The following is a 19,682-nucleotide window of genomic DNA, read 5'->3' on the forward strand; positions in this document are numbered from 1 at the left end:
TATCTATGCTGTTGAACCCTTTTAGTGTTTTAAACACCTCTGGTGGAAAGGCAAAGGAGAATTTTATAAGGAAATGCTCCTTAACCCACCTAGAGATGTAAAAAAATAATGGTGTGTAATTTGCTGTAGTAATTGGTGCTGAAGAAAACTTGCCTGTGCTTGGGATAGCCCAGATTTGTACCATAGACGAGCCATGTGACATATTAGAACTTGCTAATATGACTTTCTGTGATGCAGGTCCTCTTGTAAACCAAAACCAAAAATGTCATTCCAAAACTCTTCGAGTAAAAAAGAAGAAAAGGGCAAGAACATACAAGTGGTTATACGATGCAGGTAATGGAAATAATCATATTGTGTTACCAACTTTTTGTTTAGTAAGATTCCAATTCCCAAAAGAAACAAATTGTGAAATGTATATTTGGTCCCTGTTGCTTTCAGCCTTCGAATTTGTAGGTAAGTAGAGAAATGGTGGCTTTGAAGCCAGCCATAACTCACATGAGAATTTTTTTTAAAAAAATTTGTTTACCACTTAAAGCTCCCAAGAAAGGTGTTATAGGTTTTGTTACTTAGCTGGTAAAACAAATTTGTGGCACAGCCATATAAACCAGAAAGTCCCAGATTTGACTCCTGATCTGTGCTGAATTGGTTTTGTTTCAGTTGGAGCTACAGAGGCTACAATTGGCCTCTGCGCTCCTGGGCAACGAAGGATTAATACCCACCAGAGTTTCTTCTCCAGACTGCGATTCAGTGAATCTTGCAAAGAGTATATATGTATCCATAATTGGATAAGGACTGGAGCTGGCTCAGCTTTGATGCCCCCACTGTGAATAGCCTAGATTACACTGCCTGGACCTAACTATGAAAAATTGACTCTTGGTTTGAACACCTAGTAGCCAGAGCCTGTGGAACCATGCTGTAGCATGAGTCAATAGTAGACATCTTTTGGTGCTGATAACACATTTAAAATAAATGTAATCACAAAATCTAGGCCAATGTTTTTGGAGAAAGGGAAGAAAAATTCCAGAGATGATAACTCTCATGAGTATTTCTTCATAAAGATTGTGGGTGAACTGTTTCCCACTTCCCACCCGAGAGAATTTTTTTTTACTTGTGGCATCATGTGGCTTGCAGTCCATATGTATAGTGGGAATTGTTTGTCTTTTCTTGGTTGTATGGTGATATTGCCACAGAGCTGCACATGAAGTTTAAATACACGGTTTCATTAATTTGTATAAATCTTTGGTTACTGGTGTGGATTTTGGTAATGTGATTTGAGATTTAGCCACAAATATAACAACAAATGTTAAAACTTGGTCCTTTACAAATTTCTCAGCCCTCAAAAGTTCAAACTGGCAATAAGGAAATTTAATGAGCTCAGGTAGGACAAAGTTGTCTGCAGTCCGAGGGTCAGATTTTCAGAACTTTTAGACTACAGTTTAGGCACTTGAGGGCTTTGATCTATCTAGTTTGTAATTACCTTTTAATTTTGTTGGACAATATCTATATCTTTTGCACTTGGATTGAGGATAAAATATGTAAAATATGTAATAATCTCTCCTGACTAAACATCATGCTGCTATTTAATATTGTATGTAACTTGACCTACACATATTGTGATCTTGAGTCACCCATTTAATTCTAATTTGGTATTTTTTTCTTTTTTCAATTAACTCTCTCTTAAACCACCATATTTTTGTGTTACCTGAAGCTTTCTTTATTTTTGTATCTCTTGCTGGTGTTCTCTGCCTTTCTCAATCTGGCCTCATCTTTGCAAGCCTTTAATTCATCCAGTTAAACTCAAAAATGGAAAAGAAGATTCAGAAAATCTTCTGAGTTTAAAATCTCAAATATATCTTGCTGTCAGTTCTCAGAGCTGAAATCGATAGATATTTCACTGAGTGAATAACTGGCGAAGAAATTCAGCAAGTGTCCCACCAAGTTTTGGTTGTGTCTCCTCTGTTTACAAGCTGATTTACAGTGCTGTCAAGTAGAATTGGCAAGCCTTCTGTCTGAGATCTGATTCTAGACTCTCTTGTTTATGAACAAGACTAATTTTTAAGATGCATATTTTTCTTTCCTTCTCAGAAACTTTGCCACTGCATATGTTAAAATGTCACATGACATGTTGTTTTCCACAGGCCTTTTAGTTTAGCAGAACGCAAGGCAAACTCCTCCAATGTGGTTGACTGTGACCCTGGAAAGAAAGAAGTCACTATACGTGCTTCTGGACCAGGAAGTGAAAAGGCAGCCAAAAAGTATATGTTTGATATGGTAAGAACCATAGTTTGTCTCAAATACAGAAATCATCAAGAAAATATCTAGAAATGAATACTTAACAACATGTTTTCAATTCCAGGTATTCGGACCCTCTGCGAAGCAAATAGAAGTGTACAAAAGCGTGGTGTACCCCATCCTGGATGAAGTAATCATGGGGTACAACTGTACCATTTTTGCGTAAGTTTAATCACTTTTCAACATCAGTGGAAATTGTGAAATGAAATTTTTCTGCATCAGATTTTGCCACTGGCTATTTTTACTTTTCCCATGAAATCAAATTCTTAATTTTCAGTTGATCTCCATAATCACAGGCATGTAATGTTTTTTATTATCATATTTTGCTGTTATTCCATTGCTCAGCTGCCTGTGCTCCAAATTCATATTCAAAGTTTTGAATCTAGCAGACCTCTGCTTTCTTGGACCTTTCAGGTGTTGCACCTCAAAAATACCAGTCTGTCCAGCAATGATTAGTGGAAATGAGAAAACTGACCAGTGAAAGATTTTATTTTCCTTTCCAAAGATACTGCTTGCTAAGCACCAGAAAACTGAATTTGTTCAAATGCTTCAGTTTTCATGTGCCATTTTCTTCATTGCTCAATTGAGCACACAGTTGGAAACACTTGTATACTAAGCAAGCCCAAACCTATCTTTACCAGGAGTCTGTATACATGCTTTTTCACTCACGGCTTACTATTCAGGAGCAGGAATCCCTGTTAACTTTTCCCTCCTTAACATCACAGGCTGGGTATTTGGTATAATGCATCTACCACTGCTTCAACTGAAGTCAGCTAACTTGGCTGAAAGCTGGGAGCTCTGAGCCATGTGATGTGGGGATCAATCACTGAAGCTTCTGAACGTTTGCTTCCAAGCTGCTGTCATGAAACCTCCTAAATTAATCTCTTTTTAAATTTGGCTCAGATATGGACAAACAGGTACTGGGAAAACCTTTACTATGGAAGGTGAAAGATCTCAGAAGGAACAATACACCTGGGAGGAAGTAAGTGGCAGAATGCTTGGTTGTTGCAGTTTCTCCAACGATGTGCAGATTCTTTTTTTTTGGTAGCTTATTCCTCTGTTCTTTTTAGTTGTGAAAAACTGGACATTTAAAATTCCAGCAAACCAGTTAATAATGGTTTCACCAGGTTTTCTTTGTAAATTAATGTCTGTGCCATTGACTTTACCTCTATTTTCCTAAAGTATTGGTGACATATTGAGCAATTTATGCTGTTGGCACAGTCAATGTTAAAACTAGCTTCATTTGAATAAGATTCGGTTTAAAAAAAACTCTTTTTTTTCATTTAGTAGCAATCTACAGCAAATGAAATGCTTTTTAAGTGTAGTCACTAATGTAGGAAGTGTGGCAGGCAATTTCAAAAGACTGAAGATCAAAATTATTAAGTAGGCATGAAAGATGGAAGCAATTCATAATCTGTGAAAATACAGCGCAATTGAAGATTTAAAATGGGTAAACTGCATTTTGCCATGGGACAGAAGGATCTCCTGTGGTGTTTCTAAACCGTTTGATTGTACGATGTTCTGTGCCTTGAGGTTTACCAAATTTGTGCACTGAACCCCCTAATTTCATGGCAGGGAGCAGGACTCTGGTAATGACCATTGACTACTTGATTTGTTACTCAGGCTTCACAAATACTGTCTTGAGAGTTATTTTTGGCGCACACTAATTGATTTCATGGTAGAGAAGAGGCACTCATTTATTTAAGGGTAAAATTTGTTACTGGAGTTGTGCAATTAGCAGTAAAAGAAATATTAACTTTCAAACTCTGACCTTCATCACTTCTGTGCACTGTTGACTCTGTCGGATTGCATGACCTATTTGCAGGGTTTTTTGTTTTTCCAAACCAAAAATTTGCTGATCCATTGATCCACAGGCAAAATATTGATTAAGGCCTTGTGGAAAAACTAAAAATCAAGAGCTGCTGATGAATGAGCAGAACAGTATTTTCACCTTATTGAATCCCAGACCACTGCTTCCTCATTTCCTAAGCTCTTTTGAAGTACTTCATCTACTTTAGAGCATTCTGGGATGCCCTCAGGTGCTATATAAATAGATTTTTTAATGGACCTTTTATTAATACCTTTATTTTAATCCCGTTCCCTGATGTTTATGTTTTCTTTAGGATCCCCTGGCTGGAGTTATCCCACGTACGCTGCATCAGATTTTTGAGAGGCTGGCATCGCAAGGTGCTGAGTTCTCAGTGAAAGTCTCTTTGTTGGAAATTTATAATGAGGAACTCTTTGATCTTTTGAGCCCCACTTCGGATGTTAGTGAGAGGCTGCAGATGTTTGATGATCCCCGCAATAAGGTAGCCATGTTAGTCTTTGGACTGTGCAATGATTGGTAAAATTGCAGTAATCCGATGCTCTACAAGTAGATTGCTTTTCTCTCCAGAATGTAGGACTTGGTGACATACTGTTTTTTTTTTTCCCTTTTCTTGTGATATGGTAGAGAGGAGTTATAATTAAAGGACTTGAAGAAATTTCTGTCCATAACAAAGATGAAGTTTATCAGATTCTGGAGAGAGGAGCAGCAAGGAGGACAACTGCAGCGACTCTAATGAATGCTTACTCAAGGTATGGCTGGTTGAGTCTTGTCTTAAGTTCATTAAACTATGTACACAAAGGGCTGAATTAATTGCTCAATTAATAGACATGAATTTGCAGATTTTTTAACACAATACAACCTGATATACTTTAGCAATTTTATTACCTTCATAATTAGTTGGCCTTTAATTAGAGTTGCTAAAGGTATTCAGAAAAAACCTTCAGCACCAACCCTGAAAGCTGGATTTTCTGTACTGAATGTCTTTAATGTTGTCTTTCACAACATACTGGTTTCATGCTCTTGCAACAGCCTGTTTGAATGAGCAAAGACCATCTATTCCAGGGAGCGTGTCGTCTTAGCAACAATGTTCTGGAATTGTGAACTTGCTCAAAAGTGAAGAGTGTTATCTATAGAAGCTTGTATTTACCGTTACAGTTTACAATTCTTTTCCCAGTCGTTCCCATTCAGTCTTTTCCATTACAATCCATATGAAGGAGACAACACTTGATGGGGAGGAGCTTGTAAAGATTGGCAAACTGAATTTGGTGAGTATCATTTTATGCAAACTTGCCCTAAATACAGCTTGTGCATCTATTATTTTGTTGATGCCTAGAGCTTGTGTTGGAGCTGCAAACCTTAACATGAATATGCTGGCTTCATATAAACACTGATGTGATAAGTTGATTTGTAAAAGCTGTACTCTGACCAGGCCTCGGGTGAAACCGTTGTCCCTATCAGGTGTTGGTCATTTTGTGTTGTTGAATTCTATTTGTAGAATAGGTAGCCTGTAATGATGCTGGGGATTTTTGATACTTTTTTTTTAGCCTCTAGAGAATGTTTAATTCTTTCATGCTACTTCTCATTTCCTTCACATTGGCTACTTTTCAAGTTTGCTTCATTTCATGGTTTGTGCAGGTTATGACCTGTGTAACCACATAGATGATAGTGGACAGCATCAGATCAGAAACGGAAAACTTACACTGCACAATTTAGTGAGTTGAAGTATTGCAGAGAGATTATAGGTTAACCTACAACACCCATTTCTCACTTTCATCATATTTGGCTTCACCTTGCTAGATTGTCTATTTAATTGTTTTTCCTAATTTATTTATCGGTTCAATTAATCTGCCACTTTTTTTCCAAATTGATTCCAGCAACTGAGTACTAGCTTCCTTATTCCTACTAGAATAACAAACTACATTTTAACTTATTTTTAAACCTGTCTCCTTGATGGCTCACCACGTGTATTGAATGAGGTATCTGAATGTACAGGTCTCAGGTTCTATCACTGGTCTTTGCCAAGTCTGTTGATCTCTGGTGTTCAGTGGGACGCCACAATTCAGATCCAAGTTAGTAAGTGCATAATGGGCAGAATGCCTATTTTATTTTAATCAACATCCAGTAGTCTCTGATGCAACAGTATGTTAAGAGAGTGACATCCCTTTAGGACTGAACCTGAAGCGTTTGCAATGGCTTCTAGGATCAAATAATCTTTGCCCATTGTTGAAACTTAGATGACAAATGACAGCTCGGGTGGGATGTTGTAGGCTACCTGTAGAACCATAGGAATGGGATAAAATAGGTGGGGACAAAATGTTTTTTTTAAATGTTCTTAATACAACATTTTGACTGTTTTTGAAGCTGCATTTCCGATATAAATTTATTTAAAATCACATTTTGAAAAGTTTGACCAATAATTGACTTCTTTAACACCATCAAATGTCACTTTGCGCACTTCTCAATGCAGCTCCCAGGCAAAACCATAAAGCATAAGGCAATGTTGTGTATGCAGTTCAATTCTATGATCTGTAAACAAATCGTGTTTGGGGGAAGAAGTTCCATCTCACAATTGAAAACATGCTGTAATATCCCATAAATTGAGCTCAGCCCTGTTTTAAAGTAGAAACTGTGTCCAAAACTGTTACTGTGCAGTCAGTGAGAATGGGCAAAGACATAACTTGATCTAATTCCTCCTTGACTCTGCAAAGGTGGATCTTGCTGGAAGTGAGAATATTGGCCGATCTGGAGCTGTTGATAAAAGAGCTCGAGAAGCTGGCAACATCAATCAATCACTGCTTACTTTGGGCAGAGTAATCACAGCGCTGGTGGAGAGAGCCCCTCATGTGCCATACAGGTAAAAACCAAATCATCATTCAATAACTTTTATCCATCTACTGAATGCTCAATAGAATTTAATATCTAGGAGCCTATTCCATCAAATTTTATACCAAGGTGTGTGTATAAAGACTGATAGGGATATTTTTGAAGTAAACACTTGATGATTGGCCTTTGCTTGTAACAAACGTGACTAATGTAACCTGATAGTTAGGATACTGCAGTAATGTGCATTTGCTCCCGACACTTGGCGATAATGACTTTCTACATTTGCATGATAATGGGATCTAACTTCTGTTTTTTGTGACTGATGCACTGTTTTGTGACTGAACTTTAATCATTGAGAGTGCACTTAAACCTAGCTTCCAAAACCATTGTAAAAGTTTTAGAATAGATGTTACTTGAATATCTCAAAACAGAAATGAAGGTGGATTATTCTGAGTAAGATAACAGAAACTGTATAGATTCCAGCAGATCACTGCTTGTTGGAAATACAGGCCTCTTAAACTCTTCTTATCCCTTTTAAGTTTGGCCATTTGCAGTGATCACCGTGCAATATAGGGGAGGGAATATGTGGGGCAGTTCCACCTTTCTCAAATCATCTTCCTTTTTTCTGTACATTTTCAGAGAATCAAAGCTAACAAGGATCCTCCAGGACTCTCTGGGAGGACGGACTAAAACCTCCATCATTGCCACCATTTCCCCTGCTTCTGTGAATTTTGAAGTTAGTATGACCTACTAGTATTAGTGACAATTATCCCACATAGAGCAAGTTTCAATTCCTATTGTTCTTGTGTACTGTTTGCTTCTAAAGTAGTTCTCAAAAATTGATCTGCTCACAATGCATGCTTAATTGGAACTGACAAGTTTGCTTATAGTTCAGTAACCCAGTCCAATGTTCCTAAATGATAGGAAACTGTCAGCACTCTGGATTATGCCTACCGAGCAAAGAACATTATGAACAAACCTGAAGTCAACCAGAAGCTCACAAAGAGGGCCTTGATTAAGGTATTCAACATGATGTTTCAATCAAAGTATAAAGTTATGTGCAGTCTTATATTCATTCAAGAAGGTAACCGTACAAAATAGATACATAGCATTTCTTTATAGTCATCATTCTGAAGTGATTTTTAATACTGGTTGAAAGGACATGTCAGAACCTCCATTCCTTGATACTGAAAATATCAATTTAGAGCAAATCCTCATTTTGCTGGCCTGAACAAAAAAAAAGTGTGATACTCTTAAAAGCAGTCCAGCTGAGTTGTACCAGCCTTTCTGTCTGTAATAGAACTGTTCTCATTTACTGTTGCTGCCTTGTCTCCCTTCCTTGTTTTTCTCTGGTACAACTGCTGACCTCCCACTATCTCAGTGAAATTCGAAAAACTCTCCATAGTTCCATACCAGAAGCTGTGTGGATGCATAGCAGAGCCACAAACCTGTCTCCCAAAAAATTGAGTGTAAATATGATTTGGGTGCCTTGTCCATCTGATGATAAACTCACTTACGGCATTATTATTTGAGACAGTAAATTTTGACACATGTTTAAGATTAAATGTCTATAGTAAATTAGCTTTTACAAAGCATAATAAATGCATTCGCTGACCTTTCTCCAATGATATTTTTAAAAATGAAATGTACAATTATGACCGCCGCCGCTCTACTGCACTTTCAACTGTTCTTATTAGGTCCTAAATTACTGCATATCTGGTGTAATTGGGTAACTGTGCATTGATTATTCAGGAGTACACTGAAGAGATTGAAAGACTGAAGCGGGATCTTGCTGCAGCACGTGAGAAAAATGGAGTGTACATGTCGGCAGAAAACTATGAGTGAGTGTATTTTTTTTTCTTTATTCTTTCATGAGTGATGGGCATCACTGGCAAGGTCAACATTTGTTGCCCATCCCCAATTGTCCTTGAACTGCGTGTCTTGCCACACCATTTCAAAGGGCAGTTAAGAGTCAACCACATTGCTGTGGATCTGGAGTCACGTGTAGGCCAGACTAGGGTAAGGATGGAAGATTTCCTTCCCTAAAGGACATTAGTGAACCAGATGGGTTTTTACAACAATGGTTTCATGGTCACCATTACTGAGATTTAGCATTAACCTGTGCTTCTGGATTACTAGTCCAGTGACATTACCACTACACCAGGGTCTCCCCCCTATCATTTGTTAGAACGTGTGTTGGGAGCCTGAATTTCCATGGAAACGATGCAAACATTTGAGCTTTTATATTTCAGAATTGTCTTCTTTGGGCTAATCTTTGCATGCAGAGCCTTACTTGGTGCCAATGTGCATTGGAGAATTGGCCATGGAGGTTTTCACTTCCATTTACAGTGATTTGACCCCCTTTTATCCCGTGTCTCAGTAATGTCCTTTTTGCAAGTAGTAGGTACTATTTAAATACGTTTGGGATGGTTAATGACACTACATGTTGTCAGATTGAATAATGCATTATGGCTGAACTGACAATGTCACTTTATCTTTAGTATGTGTATACAGATGAATTTTTAATGTTGTGTAACCTCAGCCATAGGGGGAAACTCTGTACAGCCATTGAATGCTGTACTGTAACTAACTGGCCAGTGCAAGTTGTATTTCAAGTAGAATGATGTGGCCATCAGTTTCTCTATCTTGTACAAGAATTAAAATGTTGAGCTTGATCTCGTCCTCTCCTGGACTGGGTTGAATTGTTCAAGCTGATCTGCCACGCTGCTTCAAAATATAGAAACTAATAAGGATATCCTGCAGAGAAATTGCTACATTGATACTCGGTTTAAATATTTGATATGGAACAGCTGCTCTTTATTCTGGAGTAATGACCTAACTGCATGTTTTGTTCTCCTCCTTAGATTTATGCAAAGTAAGGTGGTTGGTCAGGAAGAACTGATTAGTGACTATGTAGAAAAGATTGCTGCTATGGAGGAGGAACTGAAACAGGTATGGAAACATAATGGAATACTCTGATCATAACTTGCATTTATGTAGCACCTTTTTAAAGTAGCAAAATATTCCAAGCACTTCACAAGCATTATCAATCAAAATTCAACATCAAGTCACTAAAAGAGATATCACGACGTGACCAGAAGTTTGGACAAAAGGGCAAGTTTTAAGGAGCATCATAAAAGAAAGAGGGGTTTAGGGAGGGAATTCCAGAACTTGGATCCAAGACAGCTAAAAGTCACCATTGCTGGAGCAGTTAAAACCTGGAACACGTAAGATACCAGAATTGGAGGAGAACAGAGATTTTGAAGCCTTATAGGGCTTGGAAGAGATAATAGAGATAAGGAGGGGCAAGGCCATGGAGGAATTTGAAAACAATCAGAATATTAAAATTGAAGTTTTGCCAGACCAGCAACACATGTAAGTCAGCAAGCACAGGGGTGATGGGTGAATGGAACTTGGTGAATTCTGTGGGTGCAGGGTTTTGGGTGACTTCAAGTTTACGAAGGATAGAAGATGGGAGACTGGCTTGGAGGGTGTTGGCATAATCAAGTCCAGAATAATAAAGGCATGAATGAGGGTCTCAACAACAGATGAGCTGAGGCAGGGTCAGTCAAGTGACGTTATGGAGGTAGAAATGAGCATTCTGTGATGGTGAATATGGTTCAAATACAAAAGGGTGCAAACCATTTGGCTCAGCTTCGGACAGTTACTAGGGAGAGGGATCAGAACAGCATTCGTGGTCGGGCCCAAAAATAATATCTTAGATCATCTCAATGTTTAGTTGTAATAAGTTTCTGCTCACCCTGTACTGGATGTTGAACAAGCAGTGTGCCAGATCATGAAGATAAAAACAAAAAACTACTGCAGATGCTGGAAATCCAAAACAAAAACAGAATTACCTGGAAAAACTCAGCAGGTCTGGCAGCATCGAGTCCTCATGAGGACTCGAAACGTCAACTCTTTTCTTCTCCGCCGATGCTGCCAGACCTGCTGAGTTTTTCCAGGTAATTCTGTTTTTGATTTGTGCCAAATCATGAAGTTCTATTAGTGTACATGCAGAAACTAGCCTTTTTTTTTTGTTGCATGATGTTGCCAAGGGGCAGTATGTAGTGAGAAATAGAATGGGGTTAAAGATAGATCATTGGGGGACACTAACATAAGGTAAAGAATAAGGTCCGATTATGACATTTTCTTGTTTTAAAATGGGTGGTGGGTTAAAGTTGGGAACCAGACAGCAGAATGAAATCCTATTATCATATTCTCCTTCACTGCTTAGGGCCTAAGCTTTACAAGTCCCTCTCTAAAATGTGTTACCCCTCTCCTTTTAAGAAGCTCTTTAAAACCTACCTCTATGACTAAGCTTTTAATCACATGTCCTAATATCTCCTTATGTGTCTCTGTGGTGTCAACTTTTGATAATATTCCTGTGAAGCACTTTAGAATATTTTGCGAAGTTAATGACACTATATAGAAGCAAGTTGTATGGATTCTGTGAATTTTGTTTGGGCAAGCAACCCTGTTACTATTGTCCATAAATCTACAGTACAAAAAGGCTCGATCATCCTTGCTCACAAACCTATCCTGTAGGGGGTTTCCCAAAGCAACTGAATGGAGGTTGCTGGGGAAGGCACAAGATATTGTCAGTGCTATTGCGACCCACAGTGGTTCGAAAAAGGAACTACACAAACATTCTCTAATCACTGGCAAAAGTGATTTGTTACTAGTTGCATAGTGAATGTTCAAGGGAGAATCCTAGTCAGGATGCACACTTTTTTATTAATATGTAGGGTTGTGATATTTCAGAGGAATACACTTGCGCCTTTGTTGTTTCAAAGGAATACAATAACCTTAATCACTAGGATTTCTATAATTCTGTCATGTTGCAGCATATAAGGCATGCTGTTATGATATTTAAATACTTCTGTAAATTTGTCTAATTTGTCATTTATCTGATTATTTACCTGCTGCACAATTTCTTAATATTGATGTTTCCTTTTTTCATTTCTAGGTCAATGATCTATTTATGGAAAGCAAGAAGGAGCTTGAACATTGTGCCTCTGAACTGCAGCAGCGAGAACAAGCACTTCAGGAGACTCAGCAAGATTTGGAGCTGACCAAAGGAAAATTGTCTGAGGAAGAATTTGTTTGTGAAGCCCATGCTCACACTGAAGAAAAACTCTACAATACAGCCAGTGAGGTAAGAGGCTGTTTGATTTCCTAGCATGACATAACCAGTTACAGATGCCTCTTGTCACCACCCACTGCCCCACTTTCATGGCAGGCTGTCCTCATGACAGACCTCTGCAAGGCTTCATGATGGTCGGTGGCTGTGGGGTCTCTTGCCCTTTGTAGTTCTGCTTTTTGCAAATGACCATACTTCTGCTCTGATGTTTAAACGTATTTAATTATGCACAGCTTGCTAGGGATAATCTTGTGCTGAAGTAGATGGACCCTTTTTCCTTTGAATTAAGTTTTCTAAAGTAAACTGCTTAATCTGACTTCCTCCATTGGTACTTGTTTCTGTCTCTTTCAACTCCACACATTTTCTATTCTTGACTGCCAACAAAACCTTTTTTAGTTCAGATTCTGTTAATTTACTGCATTTTTATTAACTTTCATGGGGTCCATTTATGTAGCTCTAGCTTGAATTTTTATGTAAAATAAATTTTTTTAAAAGGCTGTGACAAATTGATTTCCATTTGTTGAATTTTTACTTTATTTATTGCTGGGAGCAGCACGTGGAACATTTAAAAACCAGTTTGCCGTAGCTTTACTTTTTGAGAAGTGCCACAAATTCAGAGACCAGACAGGCTGGCTGGCTGGCTGCAGCAGGCATCACATGGTACAGATTACTGAAGAAAGTATGGTAGCAGGACCAAACTGCTAATTTTTATTACAAAAACAGAAAATGCTAGAAACATTCTGCAGATCAGGCAGCATTTACAGTTGACATTTCAGATTCATGACATTATCAGAACCCCATTCACCATTTTGTTACATGGCCCCTGATTTCACATTGCATGCTGAGCATCTCATGGTGGTGTTGATAACAAAATGCTTAATATTGAGGCGAAGGTAGCCTTTTGTTTCAGTAGATCTTCACAGATGCCATGTGTCTGCTCTAACCTTCTGCCAGTTAACAGTCAGTTTTCAACTTGACGTCTAGCAAAAAACGTTTAGCTTTAAATTTGTGCAGACTGGCAGAGAAACTTAGCCAGTATGTTCCATGGTGTCAGCTCAGTTGTCCATCAGAGAATCCTGAAGTGCACGATTCAGTGTATTGTACTATATACTGTTCTCTTGCCTTTTGCATGTAAATAAACACTGCTAATTTCCTGTCTGAACCTTGATCTGTCAATGTATATTCAGTCTGCATTTCTAAGATAGGAAAAGTGTGTTTCAGCACATAATACATTGCAATAGCTGATTGTACTAGTCTGAATACTGAAATGAAACTGGTATCTGTTGTATATCAGTTTTAAATTAGAGGCAGCTGTTGTTTGGTTGACTAGCATGAAATACACACTGATGCTGTTTGCCATATTGTGAGACTTGCTGATTTGATATTTAAGACCGCTTCGGTTTATTGAGTATTTCAGCCACTTTGGCCCTGAGCTCTGGAATTCATTCATTAAACCCCTCCCCATCTTTTGCCACCTTTTTAAGACACACATTCAAAAATCTACCTCTGGCTAAGTTTGTAGTCACTTGTTCTAATCTCTGTCTGCTTCTTTGAATCAGCATCAAATTATTTGCATGACTTGTGCTCCAGCGAAGCACTGTGGAACATAATGTTCAAGGTCCTGCATAAATGCAAGTTGTGTTATTGCCTGATTGACAGGCGCACCACAAGTCTGTCTTCCCATCTACTGCTCATTTCAGTTGTGTTTTACTGCTGTATTCTAATTTGAAAAAAATATGTTCCTTTGTTTCAGTTGCTACAAACAGTTGAAGACAGTACAAAAGATGTGTCTGGTCTCCACGCTAAACTTGACCGCAAAAAAAAGGTTGAATTTCATAACAGCAAAGCACAGGATGGCTTTGTGAAGCGGATGAATGACCTGTTTACTGAAATGCAGAGGAAAACTGATGAAGCACATGCAAAGCAGCAGGAAATGTTTGATTCCTATTCAAAGTCGATTGGTAAGTTTTAGTTAATTCGGTTGTTTCTTTGTAGTCCAACTGCAACCTTTGTTAACGTATTTGGAATGGATGTTTGTTTTTGTGATGTGACTGAATTTAAGCTGTTTATTTCTTTAAAAATAAAGCTTAAAATTGTTTAATTCCAATAACTTCAGTTCAAAATGACTGAGCTAGAAGTGAAGTGTAGTAAACCCCAGTCTCTCCCTCCAATATTTTGAACCCAAGACCTTCAAAGCTATGGAGGTAAAACAAAACTGCACTGCTGCTTTTTGCAATTTTATCACTTATAATGATCAGGTGATTAGTAGGCAACTTTGGTCACTTCATATGGTAATTTCAGGGTGGAAGTGTATTGCAGCTGGACCTTGTGTAATGCAGGGGAAAAACAGTTCATCTCAGCAGCACATATTTTGTACCAGCGGTTTCCCCCAAAGTGCTGCTCAGTCACTTAGCAGATGGGCAATTCTGCAAGAACAGAACAGTAGCATGAAACGCACAGCATGTTTTGCAGCTGTAACTGAGTGTTTCTCTAGTAAGGCCATATGGTGCAATTGCTAGGGTTTCTTGGTTTATTGAAGAGAGTGCTTAGCCAGATCTTCAGTTCAAATGTAGATGAAAACGTAGAATTCAATGCAGACAAAATCCTAATCAAACAGTACAGTGCACTGCTTGGACTCTCATTTTGAGTACGGTGTTCAGTTCAGGCCACCATGAACGAAGAACTTTGATATTGGATCTGACACAGAAGGTCCCTGATCCCTAGTGTCAGAAATCCGAATTATCAGTAATGTAAAAAACATTTTGGACTGCTTGGTCTGGGTAGGAGACCTCTGAGAGGAGGCTCTAAGGGGCTGCATTAGATTATAAGTGAAATGGAATGAGTGTACTCGGAAATTTAGTTTAAATGTATGTTCCCTTTAAAAGTAATAGGCAAGTTTAAGACTAATATCGGGAGTTTTTAATTAAGAATTGTGCATGGAAGGGGCTTCCAGATAAAGCAATGGAATCATTTAAGAAATTAAAGGTTTAATTGAGCAAATTGAGTGAATCCATTTTTATGCCCATGTTGGGGTGCTGTAATTTTATAAACAAATGTGAGCTATTGAAGGCCAACATTCTGATAACATTCTTCATGAGCCAAATGAGTGAGCTGAATCAAATCTATAATCTGCCCAGTATCTAGACAAGCCTGTCCTGAGGTTACCTTTTTATTAGGCCAAGGATGAAGTCGGTGGAATTGGCTGTGTGGCTGCAGGGTTGGCTTTCAATTACTAACATTTCTAAAGGCTGCTGAGGGCCTCCAGTTACCGGAGGGGCAGGAAATCAACTCCTTTGTAGTTGACTGAGGCCCCCTAGTGGAAAATTTTGCGCTGTTTCATATAAGTGCTTAAAGATGCAAGTTAATTGTTCCAAGACAGTAATGGTTACCAACAAAAGTTTTTTTTTTGCTCTGGTCTCTTCAGTTTCTTGAGTAAGCTGTTTTTTTTTCAGGTAACACCCTGAGTGCAAATGCCTCTGCATTTGGTTCTACCATATCTGCAGTGGCCACTTCTCTTGCATCAGTCAAGGAAATGGTTTCTTCCGAAGTGTCACAAAGTCTTCAGGAACTGCTTAAACAGGAAAGTCTGACTCAGCTATCAATGAACCATGTGCAGAAGACCCTGGTAAGTTCATTGAGAGATGCATGGGAAGGGCTGGAGGGAGAGGGACAGGAAGTGTTTAGTCATTATGCTTAAAACATTGAGAGTGTAGATAGCCTTTTCTGTCTATTAGGCTGGAATGTCTCTCAATACTGTCTGCATTTTTGTTCCTTTTGTCACTTTTTTTTCTCCTTCCTCATTTCTCCTGAAAATACTTCCTGTGAAACTTGTTACAAATATGAAATTTGTAAGAATGTTTTGGGACTGTCTGTTTAATTTAGGGTAAAGTGGGTGAATGAAGGGAGTCATGTGACCTGTTCTAAATTCTGCCTAACGGCAAGCCTGAGTGGCTCGGTTGTTTTACTTGTGTGAATATCTTGCAACTTCTTCCATATAACAATGGCCTGAGCAGCTCTGCTGAGAGTTGATGGACTGTTGGTCTTCAAATTCAAGGGAGGTGTTAGGATTGTTAGACTTTGTAAACTGTTATGTTTTACTATGTATTTTAATTCCAAGATAGAATGAAGCTGAGGGTCTAGAGGATACCTAATGAACATTTCTACCTGGATACAAGGCCCATGTGATTCACATTGCCATTGAGATAGGATTTGAGAGGGGAAGAATCCATAGGAAGCCATTGTAGGATCGGGTTGCAGGCTTTCCTAAATGATCCCTGAACATCACGGACATGGTCAGTCTACAAGAATCCAAGAGAGAGTAGAGAGATAGACAGCAAGTCTCTATTGTTCAGTTTCTATGCAGGATGCAGGTGGGAGCTCATACTCAATTTGAAGGGACAAAGTTCGTGAGAGTTTAAATAAAGCTGGAAGATTTGTCTAGCTTGGGCTAGAGGGAGAGATCTATAGTTTGTCCCTCACCATAAAATTCAGGGGAATAGAAACTATCTGGCTGGAAAAGGAAAACTGATCTGAGAATTGCTTTGAACTGGTTCTTGGAGAAATAAGTGCCTGCTTAAGGGACAGAGTGAAGTATAACTCTGGAGTAGGATTTCGGCCATTTTAAATGGGCGGCGTCTTTTCTGTAGTTTGGAGTATAAGTTGCCTACTGAAATAGTATTTAGTCAATGTGGCTTTTGTTTGATACAGTAAAAGTCTTAAATCTTAATTGTCATGTAATCCTTTCATTCATCCACTGGAAGTTCGAATTTCTTTTTTAAAAGTTATCAGTCTCTACTGGGATCATAAATTCCAGTTCTATAACTGCTGGCACTTTCTGCTGCTTCACTGGAGTGTATATTTGCATACGCGCTCTGACGGCAAGTGTCGGCAGACCTTTGGATACTAGTATCACATCCAAGTGCAGTCCTGGCACTACCTGCCACCCTTGCGTGGTTCCAGCATTGGTCTTCAGATTGTGAGGAGCTCGCACTATGGCCAATTTCCCACTCCTGAGGGACTGAAACTCATTCAGTCCAAGAAAATCTGTGAACATTAGTTTTTTAGTAAAAGTTCAGACAATGACAATTTTCAGCTTTCTTTCTGCAAGTCTCTGCATTACAGTAATTCAACACAATAAAGCCAGAGATTCATTTCACTTGGATAACCTGTTAAAAGTTACTTGCAAATTGCCTACAATGTCTGGCTCATAGTGTGGTTGTGTCCTATTAGACTCTAAATCAGGGCTATCCAGGCACTGTCTTTATGGGCTGAATGGTTGCATATCATGGAGCACATATTTAGGTTCTTAGTTCTTAGGTTCATTTGGTTGCCAATGAAATGATGGGCTGGATTTCACAGCTGGATTTGACAGACCCCCCCACCCCCCCAACCCCAGTTCCAAGAGTCAGCCAGCAGCCCGTGCACCTGAATGAAGTCTGCCCTGTACTGCTGATGGGCTAAACTAACAGTGTGGGATTTCCGCCCATCAATGGGAGGAAGTCCTGCCCTCGAGCTGTCAGCCAATCTGATTGGCCAGCTATGCCAGAACTCATAATGGGTGCTTTTAGGACTGTAAGAAAGCCCACAGATGAAGAGACCCTGGATCCCGGAGGGAGGTAAGTCAGGGGTTTTGGATAGGGGGGACACACAGATTTTGGAGGCCAGGCAGGGGTAAACAAAGGGGAGGGTGTCATCATGGAGGGGTTGGGTGCCTCTGATGTGCACAGGGCACGCCCTGAAGGACATAACCCACTTCCTTTTAGGCAGTTTCCTTAAAATAATTGCCCACCTGCCCACCGTTTGATGGCATGACCAGCATATTATTCCAGCCAATTGACTTGATAACAAGCTTATTTTATGTTTATTTAAAAATGAGGCGGGGTGGGCTGTCCATTTCTGGGCCTGTCCACTTAGCATGTAACGGGGGGCAGCTAGGAGGTGGGCAGAAAGGTGTTGGGCCCCCTCCCCACCCACCCCAAGAGCTGAAAACATGCTGAGTGGGCAACTGTAAAATCCAGTGTTGTTTTTTTAAAAAAACAAAGCAGAAGCACCAGACCTGTGAAATGCAGCTATGGCAAACCAGAAAAATTTAGGGACAAATTGTCTGGGATTTGTGGGGTGCAGGGGGGCGGGGTCAGATTGTCAGGTCTAGGGGGTGCTAGGGCAGTAGATTGGACATCCCTGCACAAGCTCCAAACTTACTTCTCTCTTGAATCACAAACTATTTTCACCCAAACAATATTGTGAACGTAGAAACCCTATTAACCAGTCGTCTTCAACAGACTAGAAGTTCGCTTTTTGGTACATAGATGCTCTGCTCATGAATATTGAATACATTTTAAAATTTTTTGAAGTTGTATCAGATTTGGGATAAAATTACATTCCTTTGGCTGCTGTGACAGCAGAAGCCCTCATCACACTTATAAAATACTTGGATAGGTATTTTAAGTGCCATAACCTACAGGGCTACTGAGCTAGAGCCAAAAAATGGAGTTAGGCTGGATTGCCCTTTATTAGCCACCACAGACACAATGGGCTGAAATGGCTTCCTTCTGTGATGTGAAGTTTCTGTTTCCAGACGTATTTATGTTACTGAAAAGCAAATCCACTGCCAAAGGAACCAGTGGAGTGTTGTGTTTTGATTGTAACTTTGTTGTCTGAGCAATTTTATTTGGCTCAACCATGCAGGCCATTTGTCTAAAGAGGAAAATTCTAGACTCTGTCAAGCAGTTAATTGTCAATACAGAACCTGCTGCTATTGTATTTGGGACCTGCTGCTATTGTATGGGGAGCAGTGAAGGTTGTTTTTATAATTTAGGGAAGAATTCTACAATGATGTTCTTCAAGTCTTTGTTTTTATCTTCAGGAGGAACATAAAGTGGAAATGGAAAAAGTGCTGAAGAAGAATTTACAGCCCATTGTTATCTCCATAATGGAACTGAACAACTGTCATAAACTGAACATTCAGACTTATTCTGGCATAGCAGAGCAGGTACTAATATTTATCTGTCTGATAAACATGAAGTTTCTGCACCCCTGCCACCCCCCCACCCTATTTCTAAAATATTTTGTAACTGCTGCATTAAACTTTTATCATTTTGGAATTAATCTGGCTGCTAACTCGCTTTCTGCTGATGTTAGTGAGTTGTAACTAGCAGGTAATTGTGCAGCAGAACACTTTCATTTGAGGGGATCGAATGAGATTGAAAGCAACTTGAAGTAAACTAGCAAGACAGTAGATGACCATTTTGGTTTACACCTTAATTTAAAAGTTGTAGATTCACACAAACTAACAAAAATGAATGCAAGTCTTGCAACTAGTTAAGATCTTTTGCAGTGATGCTTCTACATTTCCACAAAATGGCCAGATTCAATTTATTATACGAATGTTTTGAATTGTTTCAGATGGAAGTCATGAAAACAGATTCTAGCGCCTTCTTTGGGCAACACAGCAAGATGCTTCATAAAATACAAGAAACCACTTGCAATGCCTTGGGCCTCATTCAACATGAGAATGAAAAACTCCAGCAAGAACTACAAAAATCACAGCAGCAGCAGATGGAGGTTCTGTGAAAATTAATTGGCTCTGAAAATATTTTG

The 19,682-nt window shown here is 39.1% G+C and overlaps 1 protein-coding gene across 2 annotated transcripts in view; it reads left to right on the forward strand.

Annotated features, from left to right (window-relative positions):
- Nucleotides 1–19,682, forward strand: part of kif11 (kinesin family member 11) — a 41,358-nt gene that overhangs the window by 7,738 nt on the left and 13,938 nt on the right. For both annotated transcript variants that reach the window (XM_078564938.1, XM_078564939.1), the window contains exons 2-18: nt 238–333; nt 2,139–2,271; nt 2,357–2,454; nt 3,196–3,274; nt 4,416–4,601; nt 4,745–4,869; nt 5,295–5,385; nt 6,829–6,974; nt 7,583–7,679; nt 7,868–7,963; nt 8,696–8,784; nt 9,808–9,895; nt 11,910–12,098; nt 13,837–14,044; nt 15,536–15,708; nt 18,949–19,074; nt 19,488–19,646. In XM_078564938.1, coding sequence (XP_078421064.1) covers nt 263–333; nt 2,139–2,271; nt 2,357–2,454; nt 3,196–3,274; nt 4,416–4,601; nt 4,745–4,869; nt 5,295–5,385; nt 6,829–6,974; nt 7,583–7,679; nt 7,868–7,963; nt 8,696–8,784; nt 9,808–9,895; nt 11,910–12,098; nt 13,837–14,044; nt 15,536–15,708; nt 18,949–19,074; nt 19,488–19,646 — 2,154 coding nt within the window. In that variant the 5' untranslated portion in view covers nt 238–262. The remainder of the gene's footprint in view (nt 1–237; nt 334–2,138; nt 2,272–2,356; nt 2,455–3,195; nt 3,275–4,415; nt 4,602–4,744; nt 4,870–5,294; nt 5,386–6,828; nt 6,975–7,582; nt 7,680–7,867; nt 7,964–8,695; nt 8,785–9,807; nt 9,896–11,909; nt 12,099–13,836; nt 14,045–15,535; nt 15,709–18,948; nt 19,075–19,487; nt 19,647–19,682) is intronic.

The sequence above is a fragment of the Cetorhinus maximus genome, chromosome 20 (assembly GCF_964194155.1).
Source record: "Cetorhinus maximus chromosome 20, sCetMax3.hap1.1, whole genome shotgun sequence".
NCBI classification, from domain to species: Eukaryota; Metazoa; Chordata; class Chondrichthyes; order Lamniformes; family Cetorhinidae; genus Cetorhinus; species Cetorhinus maximus.